We start from the raw sequence: 13,627 nt of genomic DNA on the forward strand, positions 1-13,627 counted from the left end.
TCAGAAAAAAGATGGGGGATGGAGGATGTGTATCGATTTCTAAGACCTAAACAAAGCATGCCCCAAGGACTCTTATCCTCTCCCGGAGATAGACACCCAGGTGGACTCTCTGTCCCAGTACCCCCTGAAATGCTTCTTAGATGCCTACAAGGGATACCACCAAATACAGATGTCAATAGAAGACGAAGAGAAAACCGCTTTTATCACAGATGAGGGGACATTTTGCTACACCAAGATGCCCTTCGGTCTCAAGAACGCGGGGGCAACATAACAAAGGTTTATGAACACCTTGTTTAGGGAGCAGAGGGGAAGGAATTTAGAGGTGTACATTGACGACATTGTCATCAAAAGTTTGACGGAAGCAGCCATGATAGACGACATAGCCGAGACTCTCAACACCATGCAGGATGTAAACATGAAGCTGAACCCTGGAAAATGTTGTTTCGGGGTAGAGGAGGGAAATTTTTTGGGGGTAGTAGTAACAAAAGGGGGAATCAAAGCAAACCCGGAGAAAACCCAGGTTGTAGCCGAAATGCGTTCTCCCAGGTCCCTGAAGGACATCCAATAGCTGAACGGGAGGCTGATAGCACTAAATCGCTTTTTATCAAAGGTGGCTGACAAAACCCTTCCCTTCATGAAAGTATTAAAAGACTGCCTCCAGACCAGCAAATTCAACTGGACCACTAAGGCCGAAGCCGCCTTTCAGGAAATGAAAACCTACATCTGTAAGCTCCCGACATTAGCCACCCCAGTGCCTGGAGACCCGTTACTCCTTTACCTATCTGCCTCAAAGACGACCATAAGCGCGGTCATGATGGTGGAACGGGAGGGGAAACAGATCCCCATATATTTTATCAGCAGAACACTTAAGGGGCCCGAGGAACGATACATGCCTCTAGAGAAACTTGCGTTGGCCCTGGTCTTTGCATCTCGGAGGCTCAGGAGGTATTTCCAAGGGCATAAAGTCACCTTAGTGACCGACCAACCCCTTCAGAAAGTGCTTAGAAAACCAGAGCTGTCGGGACGACTGGCTAAATGGGCTGTAGAGTTAGGGGAACACTCTCTGGAGTTCAAGCCCAGAACGGCCATGAAGGGACAGATACTAGCTGATTTCCTGGCAGAAGTCCCTGAGGACGAAGAGAGGGAGCTACTAAAGTGGGAGGCCTTGGAGGAGGAAGAGAGAAAAAGGGAAGACGAGGCTCTATGGAAGTTGTTCACTGATGGAGCATCCAGTGAAGAGGGGACCGGTGCAAGTATCACACTGGTAAGCCCCGAGGGGGTCGAGTTGACATATGCTATAAGGTTGGATTTCGAAAACACCAACAATACCGCCGAATATGAAGCCCTCTTAGCGGGAATGAGGCTGGCACAGAAGATGAAAGCGAAGCACATAGAGGCTAGCACCGATTCACAGTTGGTAGTAAAGCAGTACCAAGGAGAATATGAAGCCAAGGATAGCACCATGGCTCAATATGTGGCGAAAGTTAAAGAGGCAGCTAAGGCATTCGGAACCTTCAAACTAGAGTACATCCCTCGTGGAAGGAACAGGAAATCTGATGCACTCAGCAAGTTAGCTTCGGTAGAATTCGACCATCTCGCGAAAGAAGTGAAAGTGGAGGTCCTAACACCCTCCTCCCTTAACACAGCGAAAGTTGCCACGGTTGAAGGTCCTCAAGAAACATGGATGACCCCAATTATCAAATTCCTCCGGGACGGAACGCTACCCGAGGGGGAATGGGCGGCCAAAAAGATAAGGGTCCGGGCCCTACAATATGAACTGATCGAGGGGGAGCTATACAGAAGATCGTATCTGGGCCCGTCCCTGAAGTGTGTTGATATGGAGGAGGCCGAATATGTGATTAGGGAGATGCACGAGGGGATTTGCGGAATGCACTCAGGACCAAGAACAGTAGTGAGAAGGGCAATAAACGTAGGGTTCTACTGGCCACGTATGTACGAAACGGCATCTGAGGAAATCAAGAGTGTGACAACTGCCAAGTACATGCACCGATGACCCACCTTCACAAACACCCCATGGTGCCAGTCTCGACATCTTGGCCATTCCAGAAATGGGCCATCGACATAGTTGGGCCTTTCCCGGAGGGTCCGGGAGGGGTCAAATACGTGGTGGTAGCCATTGATTACTTCACTAAGTGGATTGAAGCGAAGCCCCAGGCAAAGATCACTGGGGATCAAATGAGAAGGTTCGTGCTGGATAACATTGTATGCAGATATGGGGTTCCAAAAGAGCTGGTGAGTGACAATGGGGTCCAGTTCGCCGGAAGACCCTTCAAGCCATGGTGCGAGCAAATGAGGATTCAACAAGTGTTCACTTCTGTTACCCATGCCCAGAGTAACGGGTTGGTGGAGAGAGCCAACCAAAGCGTTATTAAAGGAATGAAGGGTAGGCTTGGAAGGAAGCAGAAGGGTTGGCTGGAGGAACTTCCATTCGTGTTATGGGCATACCGAACCACCCCGAAAAGTTGCAACGGGGAGACCCCGTTCAGTCTTACCTATGGAACGGAGGCTATGATCCCTGCTGAAATCGGATCCCAAACTGCCCGGATGAAGCTTCGGGATGAGGAGAATGAGCAGGATCTCAGAATGAACCTAAACTTGTTGGAAGAGAGAAGGGAGATAGCAGCAGTAAAAGAAGCCCACTACAAAAAGCTCCTGGAAAGTTACTACAACACCAGGATGAAGAAACTCAACGTTGTCCCAGGGGATCTGGTCCTCAAAGCCAACGAGACCAGTCTGCAAGAGAACACCGGGAAGTTGGGCCCCAACTGGGAAGGACCCTACAGAGTCACGTGGGCAAACGGCAAAGGAACCTGCAAGTTGGAAACGCTAGAGGGGAAGGAGGTCCCCAGGACCTGGAACCTCATCCAGCTCAGGAAGTATTACATGTAAGGGGCACACCCCCAAGGAAAACGGCCAAGGGCCACTTTTGTAGTAGGTAGACTATATGTACGGGGACTTTCCCCTAAGAAAGTGAACCTTTTTGTAAACAATCTATGACGGGAAGTATAAATCCCCCGAAGGTTAAATGAAAGACGGACGAAAACGTCCCATTTTGAAAACAATGGGTAACCATACCTGGGCAGACGTGCCTATGAGCACCCTTAAATCTGAACTAGAGCAAACAAACACACGTGTATGAGGCATTCAAAGCATGCCAAAAGCCCGGCCGTGGGGCTAATAAAGGTCTAGCTAACCTAAAACGGACAAAAGCAAGTTAAAAACATAACACCGCATTATAAACTTGTCCACCGATTGGCCTCGAACAGACAATCACAGTTTAACGAAAAAAACAACAAAGAACAAATAATGCAAACACACCCGCGTATACAAAACCACGAAGGGGAATCTGCTTTATTTAATACAAAATACATATACAAAGAAAAGCCCCAGTAACTTGGGCAAGAATTAGCAATATACTAGATTACAAACACAGCAAGGTGAGATGAAAACATAGCTCCTCGCTAAAACAGTCTGAAAATCCCCAGGGAATCACCAAGCTAGCCTCCGATAAGAATCCCTGCAAAACAAAACAGACAAGACAAGGAACAGGCAACAAAGCAAAGGGGGCTATACATAACCATAGGCCATACGATTAAGGGTCAGAATGGTCCCCAACACAAAGGACCATCCAAAATAGTCAAGCAAAACAGACAAGTATCCTAAAGTAAGTTAAAGTTATTACAACCATATCGAAGTGTATCAAATGTTTGGAATTCACTGGGGATCACCCCCGGAAAGGGACGGTGGAGACGAAGGACCGGCAGAGGAGAACAGGGTCTTCAATTCATCAATTGAAATCAGGGGATGCTCAAGGATCTTGGCAAGGATGGCCGGGGTTTTACGCCCAAACTCCTCGTTCAGTTTGGACAACCTCTTTTTCGCCTTGGAGTTATAAAGAGGAGTCTCTTTTCTACCCAGGCCCTGGGCAGAGTAAACATAGCCATCCTTCAAACCCGCCTGATAGCCAGCATCCCTATAAGCCCTATAAACCTCCTCCAAGCCGCTTTTAAAGTCTTCCGATTGAGCAACAGCAGTGAGGAAGGCCCCAAAACCTTCAGTGATCATCCAATGCTTCTCCCCCGCCAATCGTTGATTATCATCGGAAGTTATCCCATAGTCTGCATACATGGTATTAAGCTGCTCCTTGCAGACGGAGCCAACTTCCTTCACATGCTTCAGCTCAGCAATAAGCTCCTCCTTCTCCGCAACCAACGATGCCATCTCCTGCTCCCAAGCCCGTTCCCTCCTCTCAAGCATAGCTCCAGCCCCCTAGACAAAGGATCAGTGAGTACGTATGTATATATAAAAAAAGGGGGGGAGAAGACTATGCACCTTCTCCTCCTGCAATCTCCTCTCGGCATCAACCACCTGGCCTCTAAGCCCAGCAACAACTGACTGAGAAGCCTTAAGCTCAGCCTTGAGTCCCTCGTTCGCCTTCCTCAAATCATCAATCCTTTGTAGCATCCCAGCACCCCTAAAGAAGCTTTCACATAAAGACATGCTATATTGATCTTCAAAGAGATCATCCCTCAGGGCAGAGTTTACAAATTTATGTGAGGGGGGGACAACATGGTTCAGAAAGTCTCTGGCAGCTTCAGGAGTCCCTATTACGGAAGAACTAGTTACCTTCCATTTGGGAACATAAGTGGTGGGAATGGCATCGGCAAACAAAGGGGCAAGGGGGGATCGACAAACAGGGCCTTCATGAAGAGTGGGTTTGCTAGTCCCAGTAGCATGTGAGGGAGAAACCTCAAAGGCCGAAGAAAAGCGAGCCACCCCCACCTCAGAGGCCTTGTCCCGGATGCGGGAAGGAGAAGGACCAGTTGGAATTTATATAGGCTCCCGGGAACTCCCCTAAGAAGCAAGAAAAAGAACAATCAGAAGTGACACAAAAAGAAAGAAGAAGAGAAAAGATAACTTACCAATAAAGGAGCACTCACTAAGTTTGAGGACTTCAAATGCTTGGACAGGGAACCTTTGACCCCGGCGGGAGGAAGGTCAGAGGCAGCCTTGGAGGAAGGGGGAAGTTTCTAACCACTAGCACTACGAAGCCTCTGACGGATGTTACGTGGTGCAGGAGCCGGTTGGGGACTGGCAGACCTCCTTTTACGAACTAGCTGTACCTCCACGTCTTCGTCATCGCTTTGACCAGGGGGATGAACAGGAGGAAAGCCGGGAGAACTTTCCTCCCCACCGGAAGGATCCTCCTCAGATCCTCCCAGGGCAACAGAGCCCCCTGCCTGGACGGATCCCCCCGCAACCTGCACCTCTGCGTTCAACCTGGGATCAACCTCATCATCAACCACATATTTTACATCCTTAGAATCACCCTGGAGAAGCCGCCACAAAGTTATCTCTGCACAAAAAGAAAACACTAAAGATGACTACGGGTCCCCAAAGGCATAAAAAAGGAGATGGTTGTAAGAAGCAAACCAAGAACAAGGAAGTACCTTTCTTGCCGAAAAAAGCTCTCGGACGAACTGGGTAGGAGGGGCTCAGACCGCCCATAGCAAGCATCCCTTCGGAGAAAGTAAAAGCCCTCGTTGGGTTGCCACACATCCTTTTCCACTGAATGGTCTCACCCGCGGAAAGGGTAGGGATAGTGTCTTCAATAACGGCGTCAAGATCCTTTGGCACAGGGGACTCCGGCAGCATGGCTGCAGAAACGAAGATGAATCTGCACTTCTAGTCCTTTGGATAGGTAGAGGTTCACATGAAACTGTAGCAAGGCCTCGAAACACTGTTCTGCCTCTTAGCGAAGGTGAACCAGTCTCCGTCGGAAATAAGCCGGTAAAACATACAGAACAAAGGAACAGAGGGTTCCCCTGAGATAGCGGCACAGGACAGTTCGAAATGAACCACCCTCATGAACCCCAAAGGATTAATCTGTGAGAAATGAACACCAAAATGACGGAGCAGAGAGATCTTGAAGGCAGAAAGGGGGTATCGGACCCCACAGGAAGAAAAGGCGAGAGTGTAAATGGGTATCTTGTCCGGCGTACATTCTGCCGATTCACTGGGGCCGGGCAAGGAGGGAGAAAACCTATCTGGAATATTGTATGCCTCAACGAAGGATTTCAGGTCCTTCACCGTCAAGATAGACCTTATCGAGGACCGGCCACCACGACTCATGATTAGAGGAAACGATGAATGGGGAAGACGGTTACAGGGAAGAAAAGGAAGTTGGGAAATTTGAATGAGAAATCGGAAGAGACCAAAAGGGGGTATTTAAAGAGATAATTGCTGACATGCAAGTAACCGTCATATCAGCAGTCTCTTCAAAAATTTAAAAATGGGCACGTGCTACTAGGGAGTTAATTCCCGCTACAGTCGATTCGGCGATATCATGATTAATGGAGACGGCAAGCAGTAACTGACCTGGAGTGGGCCCACCAAAAGAGAAACCACCTCTCTTAAGCGGTTGTGACTCAGCCCCGGATCATGAGCCTCGGGTCTCAGAACCAGGGACTAAAGATGACTTGACGACGGGCCAGTGGGGAAGCCCACTTTACCCGCTTTGGGCCTTTTGCCTTGGGAGCCCAATTACTTAAAAGTCCACTGAATAGAATATCCTTGCTCATTAAGGTTTCTCCTTCATTTGGAATGAGCGGGAAACAGCTAAGGAGAAGCAGGCTCATTAAATGCTTGATGGAAAGAGTATCCGGTCTAAATCACTGTACTTATCAGGCTGAGCATTAATGGAAAGGGGGCATCGCACCGTTGGGGTCAGACACGTGTCTGACCTTCCCAAGAAACTACAAATACCATCGGATAACATGGGGGAAAGTCCTCGATAAGATAAGGGCTAGCCATTATATAAGAAGGAAGGAAAATAGAGCTCGGGTAAGTATAATCTCCGGCAACTTCTCATTTACTACTCTCATTAACTCCTCCTTCATTACATCCCGACCAACATTCCTCACATTTATTACATATAACTCATTAACTAGATTCACACCATGGAAGGAACTTTCCGGTGAATATCCTCATCGGAAAATACTCCTTATCTTTCCCGGCAAGTTTACTTATTCTCACGCCGGAGCTAGGTCACGGATCCCCCTCCCGGGGTCCCCCGTGGCGAGGCTAACGGTTTATTCTTTTGTAGCAAGCAAGGACAGAAGCTCTTGACGTCACCGAAGATCCAGCCAACGTCAGCCGGAGGTTGGGTATTCGACAGGTTAGCTCAGCTTAAGGATCACATTCCTACATAGACAATTAAAGATAGCTAATTATTATTGCCTAACATACAGATCTAACCCAAAAACAGTAAATATAAAAAAAATCCCATCTAGAAACACATCAAGTTTACAACTATAGTATTGGTATATATTAACATTAACTATACGTATAAAACAAAACCCATACATGGAAAGACCTTCATCCAACTTATGTTGTTCTTCAACAGACCACTCAGCATCCAAACCCACATCATGCTTCAACCCCAAAGCAGAATCACCAATAATTGAACCATAAAAACCCCCAGATTGTATTTGTGTGAATCTAGCTTGAAATGAAAGTTCAGTTTACACTTTACAACCAACCAAATCAAATGTTCAAAACCCTAGATTCCTCAATCCCAAACAAAACCTCATAGTAATCAAATCAAAATTACCAATGACATCACCAGCATGAACACAACAACAATACAGCCAATTCGGAAGCAAATCTCCAAGTTATGAAACCCTAATCAAACAAAATAGATGCAGAATTGGGTATTAACACGACTAAATGAAACCGCAGAGAAAGAGGAGCATGAACTCACATATTATATGAAACCGTTATTCATTTTTTTTGTAGTTTTTTTATATGTAAAACACGTGTTGATATCTTTTTTAGCATATCATGACTTTATTCTTTTCGTTTTCTCTTGCAGTTGCTATACCGGGTGCATGTACCCTATTGAAACAGTAATAAACATAATCAAACCCGATATGGACTAATTTCCCGCCGTAACGTGCGGGGTAATTTTACTAGTTTATTTTAAATGTGATTTTTTAATTGAGACTTTCATGTGAGGGTAAAGTTTAATGAAATATTCGGGGAGGGGGGAGTTTAGTAAAAAAAATCTTGCAAGTGTGATTATTGTATACCATTGCATCGTACAAAACAAAAACATCGATTGGATAAGAGCCAAACCAAAAATTAAATAAACTTTAAACAGAAATAGGATTACATGTATAACCTCTATGAATCCTATATTGGATCAAAGACTTAAAATATAGAAACGATTTGTATAGATTCTATAATACAATGAAAAAAATAAATGTAAAAGACCAACAACTTAACTCAGATAACAAAAACTATTATTTACACCCAACAGCCACCATGATGTTTAGTTTTTAGACCATGATATGATATGACGAACATTTCACTAGAATAATGCTCTGAATAAAGTAAGTATACATTTCTTTTTGGAGAAGAGCCATCTTGCAACAAACAACCTGAACTATCTGCAAATTGAACTTTAGGGATGTAAACGAGCCGGGTCGAGCCCGAGCTCGACTGGGCTCGAGCTCGGCTCCTCATGTTTTTCTGAAGCTCGTGCTCGGCTACGAGCAAAAAATAACGTTAATAAATAGATAGTCAAGGGAGTTAATATTGCCACATAACTTAGAATAAATTTATTGATTACCTTGTTAGCTCAGAGATTGCAGCAAGCTCACGGTTAAACTCGTGTTTAGTTCTGAACCGTATAAACATCACATGTTTGACAACTCAGACCGGCCGCGAACAGGTCTGCTGACCGGCTGCCGACATGCCTGCGTACCGGCTGCGAACAGGCTGCTAGCAGTCTACGAATAAGCTACGTACCGGCCTGCATAACCGGCTGCATACCGGCTGCAAACAGGCCTGCGTACCGGCTCCGAACAGGTTGCGAATAAGCTGCATACCGGCTGCGAATTGGCTGCAGACCGGCTTGCGAATAAGCTGCATGTTCTTTTACGTGTTTCGGAAACCATATGCAGTAGCAACTGACAAGTAATCAATACCTACAAAATGAGACCAAATGATTGATTATGTATTTATGTTATGTACAACCTAAATCAGGTTATATCAGGTATTTCCAAAAACAAAAGCTCTCTGAAAACATTTTGTTCTCAAAAGTCAGTACTACGTGATGATCTAGTTTTCTATCACAAACTAATTGGGCATAAGCTAAAAGAGAAAACGTAACAAGATAAAAGCAATTCATAGTGGCGGATCCAGAAATTTTTTCCTATGGGTTCAATTTTTTCGGTAGTCAGGTTTTTCACTATTATTATCCTATAATGATTCATTAAGAGTTATCATATTTAATAAGGCCCAACTGGGTCCATTAAGACATGAAGGATCTATTATTATCCATTGTTACCCATCAAGGTTCAATATGCCCTATTAAGACGTGTATGATATACTATTTTATATTATATTATGTAATCACTCGTTATTACTTGATCTAACCCTTTAGGACCTAATATGATATGATAAAGCCAACAATGACGGATTAAAAGCTATCATAGTTGTTAAGACCCAATTAGGTCCATTAATACACATGATATACTATTGCCCATTGTTATCAATTGAGGCCCAATATAGCCCATTAAGACTTGATCCAACCCCTTAAGACCTAAGTGATATGATATCAGTACAGTCAGGATCGGTACCGTTATTCATTTTTTTTTTTGTAGTTTTTTTATATGTAAAACACGTGTTGATATCTTTTTTAGCATATCATGACTTTATTCTTTTCGTTTTCTCTTGCAGTTGCTATACCGGGTGCATGTACCCTATTGAAACAGTAATAAACATAATCAAACCCGATATGGACTAATTTCCCGCCGTAACGTGCGGGGTAATTTTACTAGTTTATTTTAAATGTGATTTTTTAATTGAGACTTTCATGTGAGAGTAAAGTTTAATGAAATATTCGGGGAGGGGGGAGTTTAGTAAAAAAAATCTTGCAAGTGTGATTATTGTATACCATTGCATCGTACAAAACAAAAACATCGATTGGATAAGAGCCAAACCAAAAATTAAATAAACTTTAAACAGAAATAGGATTACATGTATAACCTCTATGAATCCTATATTGGATCAAAGACTCAAAATATAGAAACGATTTGTATAGATTCTGTAATACAATGAAAAAAATAAATGTAAAAGACCAACAACTTAACTCAGATAACAAAAACTATTATTTACACCCAACAGCCACCATGATGTTTAGTTTTTAGACCATGATATGATATGACGAACATTTCACTAGAATAATGCTCTGAATAAAGTAAGTATACATTTCTTTTTGGAGAAGAGCCATCTTGCAACAAACAACCTGAACTATCTGCAAATTGAACTTTAGGGATGTAAACGAGCCGGGTCGAGCCCGAGCTCGACTGGGCTCGAGCTCGGCTCCTCATGTTTTTCTGAAGCTCGTGCTCGGCTACGAGCAAAAAATAACGTTAATAAATAGATAGTCAAGGGAGTTAATATTGCCACATAACATAGAATAAATTTACTGATTACCTTGTTAGCTCAGAGATTGCAGCAAGCTCACGGTTGAACTCGTGTTTAGTTCTGAACCGTATAAACATCACATGTTTGACAACTCAGACCGGCCGCGAACAGGTCTGCTGACCGGCTGCGGACATGCCTGCGTACCGGCTGTGAACAGGCTGCGAGCAGTCTACGAATAAGCTACGTACCGGCCTGCATAACCGGCTGCATACCGGCTGCAAACAGGCCTGCGTACCAGCTCCGAACAGGTTGCGAATAAGCTGCATACCGGCTGCGAATTGACTGCAGACCGGCTTGCGAATAAGCTGCATGTTCTTTTACGTGTTTCGGAAACCATATGCAGCAGCAACTGACAAGTAATCAATACCTACAAAATGAGACCAAATGATTGATTATGTATTTATGTTATGTACAACCTAAATCAGGTTATATCAGGTATTTCCAAAAACAAATGCTCTCTGAAAACATTTTGTTCTCAAAAGTCAGTACTACGTGATGATCTAGTTTTCTATCACAAACTAATTGGGCATAAGCTAAAAGAGAAAACGTAACAAGATAAAAGCAATTCTGGCGGATCCAGAAATTTTTTCCTATGGGTTCAATTTTTTCGGTAGTCAGGTTTTTCACAACCGAACATTGGAATTTTGGGTCGGGTCGGGTGGGTCGGATACAACAATTCATGGTCAAACCCAAGTTGCCGTTTTATAACTCATAAAAAAAAATTCCTTACAATCCTTTATGCGACGTTTTAGGCTACTTAGTGCACTAAAAAATTAAATTATAAAATACTGGTATAACTAATAGTCTCTACCATAAAGTATAAAAAGATTTTATGGAAATGCATACTTCAAATATTCATTTTTATATAAACCAAAACAGTGAACTTATTTGTTCATGATTTCCAGTTTCCTCCATGCATCCTTGCTTCATAAGTTTGCCCAAAAAGTATGTTAATTGCTCAGGTTGTTATTTGAACTCTAATATCATGTTTTATGCTTTTATAGTTTTATGTGATCATGTTTATGCTTTTGTTATTTGGTCGACCATGATCATATTAAACAATTGGTTTCACATACCAAGACTTTACAATTTGGAATAAAAAAAAGAGAGAAACAGGAATCGAACCTACAACCTCGTGGCTGAAATCAAATAGCTTTTCCACTGCAACAGTTTTTCAATTTTTGGTATGGGTTCATCTCTTTATTTATTTATGGGTTCAGTTCAGGTTTTTATATATATCTTATATAAAAGTTTCGAAACTCACTGGGTTCACGTGAACCCGTAACAATGTATGTAGATTCGCCCCTAAATTCACTGCCTCCAAAAACATCACTGTGGTTCCTGTAACCATGGTGTTATAATACACCACAGCTTGTAATAAACAAAGTTCATTTTGACTTGATATCCATTTATATTAATGACTCGATATAGATAAGAGTAACCTAGTCCTAAATCGGCCCATTTTTTGTGAAATAGAGACTGAGTAGGTTTGTTGGAGCACAGAGAACATGGTTGCATGAGGATGGAAGAAACGGGGGATAAGGAGTGAAAAGGTTGGCCACTTAAAAGTAACTAAAGTGTGATTATAGAATACTTATAGCCACATTTTTTTTTATTTATGGTCACAGTTAATAATTTTTAGTAACACATAAAAATTTATAAGTGACTAAATATAAAATACTCTTTGATTTGAAAGTGATTTATATGAATCATCTTTTAGCCACATCATTAAAAACCTACTATGTCGGTTAGTAATATTTGGCCACACTTTTCTACCGTGGCTAGTGATTGCCATATATTTTTATTGAAAGTGTGACTAAAGGTTTCAAAAAAATGTGTTTCCGTCACATTAGTTAAAAAAGTCAAACAAATATTGTGGCAATAGGTTATATTTGGCCACACTTTTTAAGCTGTGGCTAGATATGCCTGTAAATGTCACATTTTTTCTGAAAAGTGTGGCTAAAGGTTTCGAATTGGTATACAATGGTCACATTAATAATAAATTGTGTGGCTAGAAGTATTTTAAAATATTATAAATGACCTTTAGTCACACATTTTCTCATATGTGTGGCAGGGCGGTTTTAAGAAAAGTGTGGCTAAAGCCCAGTTTTGACGTAGTGCAATCGAAACAATTGGTCGGGTGGATATCAGGGGGGTAAGTCTTCTCAGAAGAAAAATGTTCAAAACAAGAAGTCTATTGAAAAGAAAGTGTTTGTGAACAGTTCAAGTTCATTTTCTAATGAGGAACCTGAAATCTTTTCAAAATCAAACAAAGAGTTCTTTGAGGAAAAAGCCTCACAACCTCAGTCTGAAGGCACAAGTCGGGTTGTTGACACCCGAACATGCTTCAGATGCAATCAAGTTGGGCATATTGCACGAAAGTGTAACAATTTGAAGCCTAAGACTGATGTTGTTGACAATCAAAAGAAGAAAAATGATGAAAAAAGAAAAGGCTCCATTGGTTGTTGAGAAAAAGAGTTTGAAAAATGACAGCACCAAAGTCAAAACTGAACCCGTAAAGAAGGTGGTAATTAAAAATGATAAATTTTATAAATGGGTCGCAACAACTCAACAAACATGGAAGCCGAAAGTTGCTGAAATTAGAGCAAGTGATTCAAAATCAAAGGTTTCGGAAATGGACAAACAATCATCTTCTACCACATCGGTAAAGATGAGTGTTCCTTTGAATCTTCATGAAAAATTTAAAAAGGAAAAATCAGTTTCTGAAAGAAAAAGGATTCTATTTTCTCAACAAGTTTGGAAACCAAAAAGTGAGAAGAAAATTTCAATTTCTGAGGTGAAAAAGTCTGAAGAATCAATTACAGTTGATTATGATGCAAATTTTCCACCTCTCAAGGCTGAAAATTTCAAAATTCAAATTGCAAGAGTGAAAGTTACACCTAAGGCTGATGAAGCCTGGGTGGACTCGATGTTTGACTAAACAATTTGAATTGCCGGAGCTTCCTTGATAGCGAAGCATGAATCGGCATCCTAAATTGAAATGTTCTAATCATGATTTGTTTATGTGCAGGATCTTCCACAACTTGTTTCAAGATGGATCATGGATAGTGGAGCTTCCAGACATATGACAGGGAAGACTGCATTGTTGTAC

At 42.5% G+C, this 13,627-nt stretch overlaps 1 protein-coding gene and 1 long non-coding RNA gene across 2 annotated transcripts; one reads left to right on the forward strand and one right to left on the reverse strand.

Moving 5' to 3' along the window:
• Positions 1-634: 634 nt before the first annotated feature.
• On the forward strand, positions 635-2,014 carry LOC110893616. Its single transcript, XM_022140710.1, has one exon. It carries the CDS (start codon positions 635-637, stop codon positions 2,012-2,014), a length of 1,380 nt encoding a protein of 459 aa, XP_021996402.1.
• Positions 2,015-10,061: 8,047 nt separating this feature from the next.
• LOC118484724 lies at positions 10,062-11,065 on the reverse strand. The gene is made up of 2 exons (XR_004874155.1): positions 10,525-11,065; positions 10,062-10,441 (listed from the first exon to the last, which is right to left on the reverse strand). It is a non-coding gene; the product is annotated as an uncharacterized LOC118484724 (long non-coding RNA).
• Between the last annotated feature and the right edge of the window lie 2,562 nt (positions 11,066-13,627).

Source organism: Helianthus annuus, chromosome 12 (genome assembly GCF_002127325.2).
Source record: "Helianthus annuus cultivar XRQ/B chromosome 12, HanXRQr2.0-SUNRISE, whole genome shotgun sequence".
NCBI classification, from domain to species: domain Eukaryota; kingdom Viridiplantae; phylum Streptophyta; class Magnoliopsida; order Asterales; family Asteraceae; genus Helianthus; species Helianthus annuus.

Coding starts and splice junctions, on each gene's coding strand:
- LOC110893616 (XM_022140710.1), top strand. CDS start 635: ATGAAAGTATTAAAAGACTGCCTCCAGACCAGCAAATTCAACTGGACC.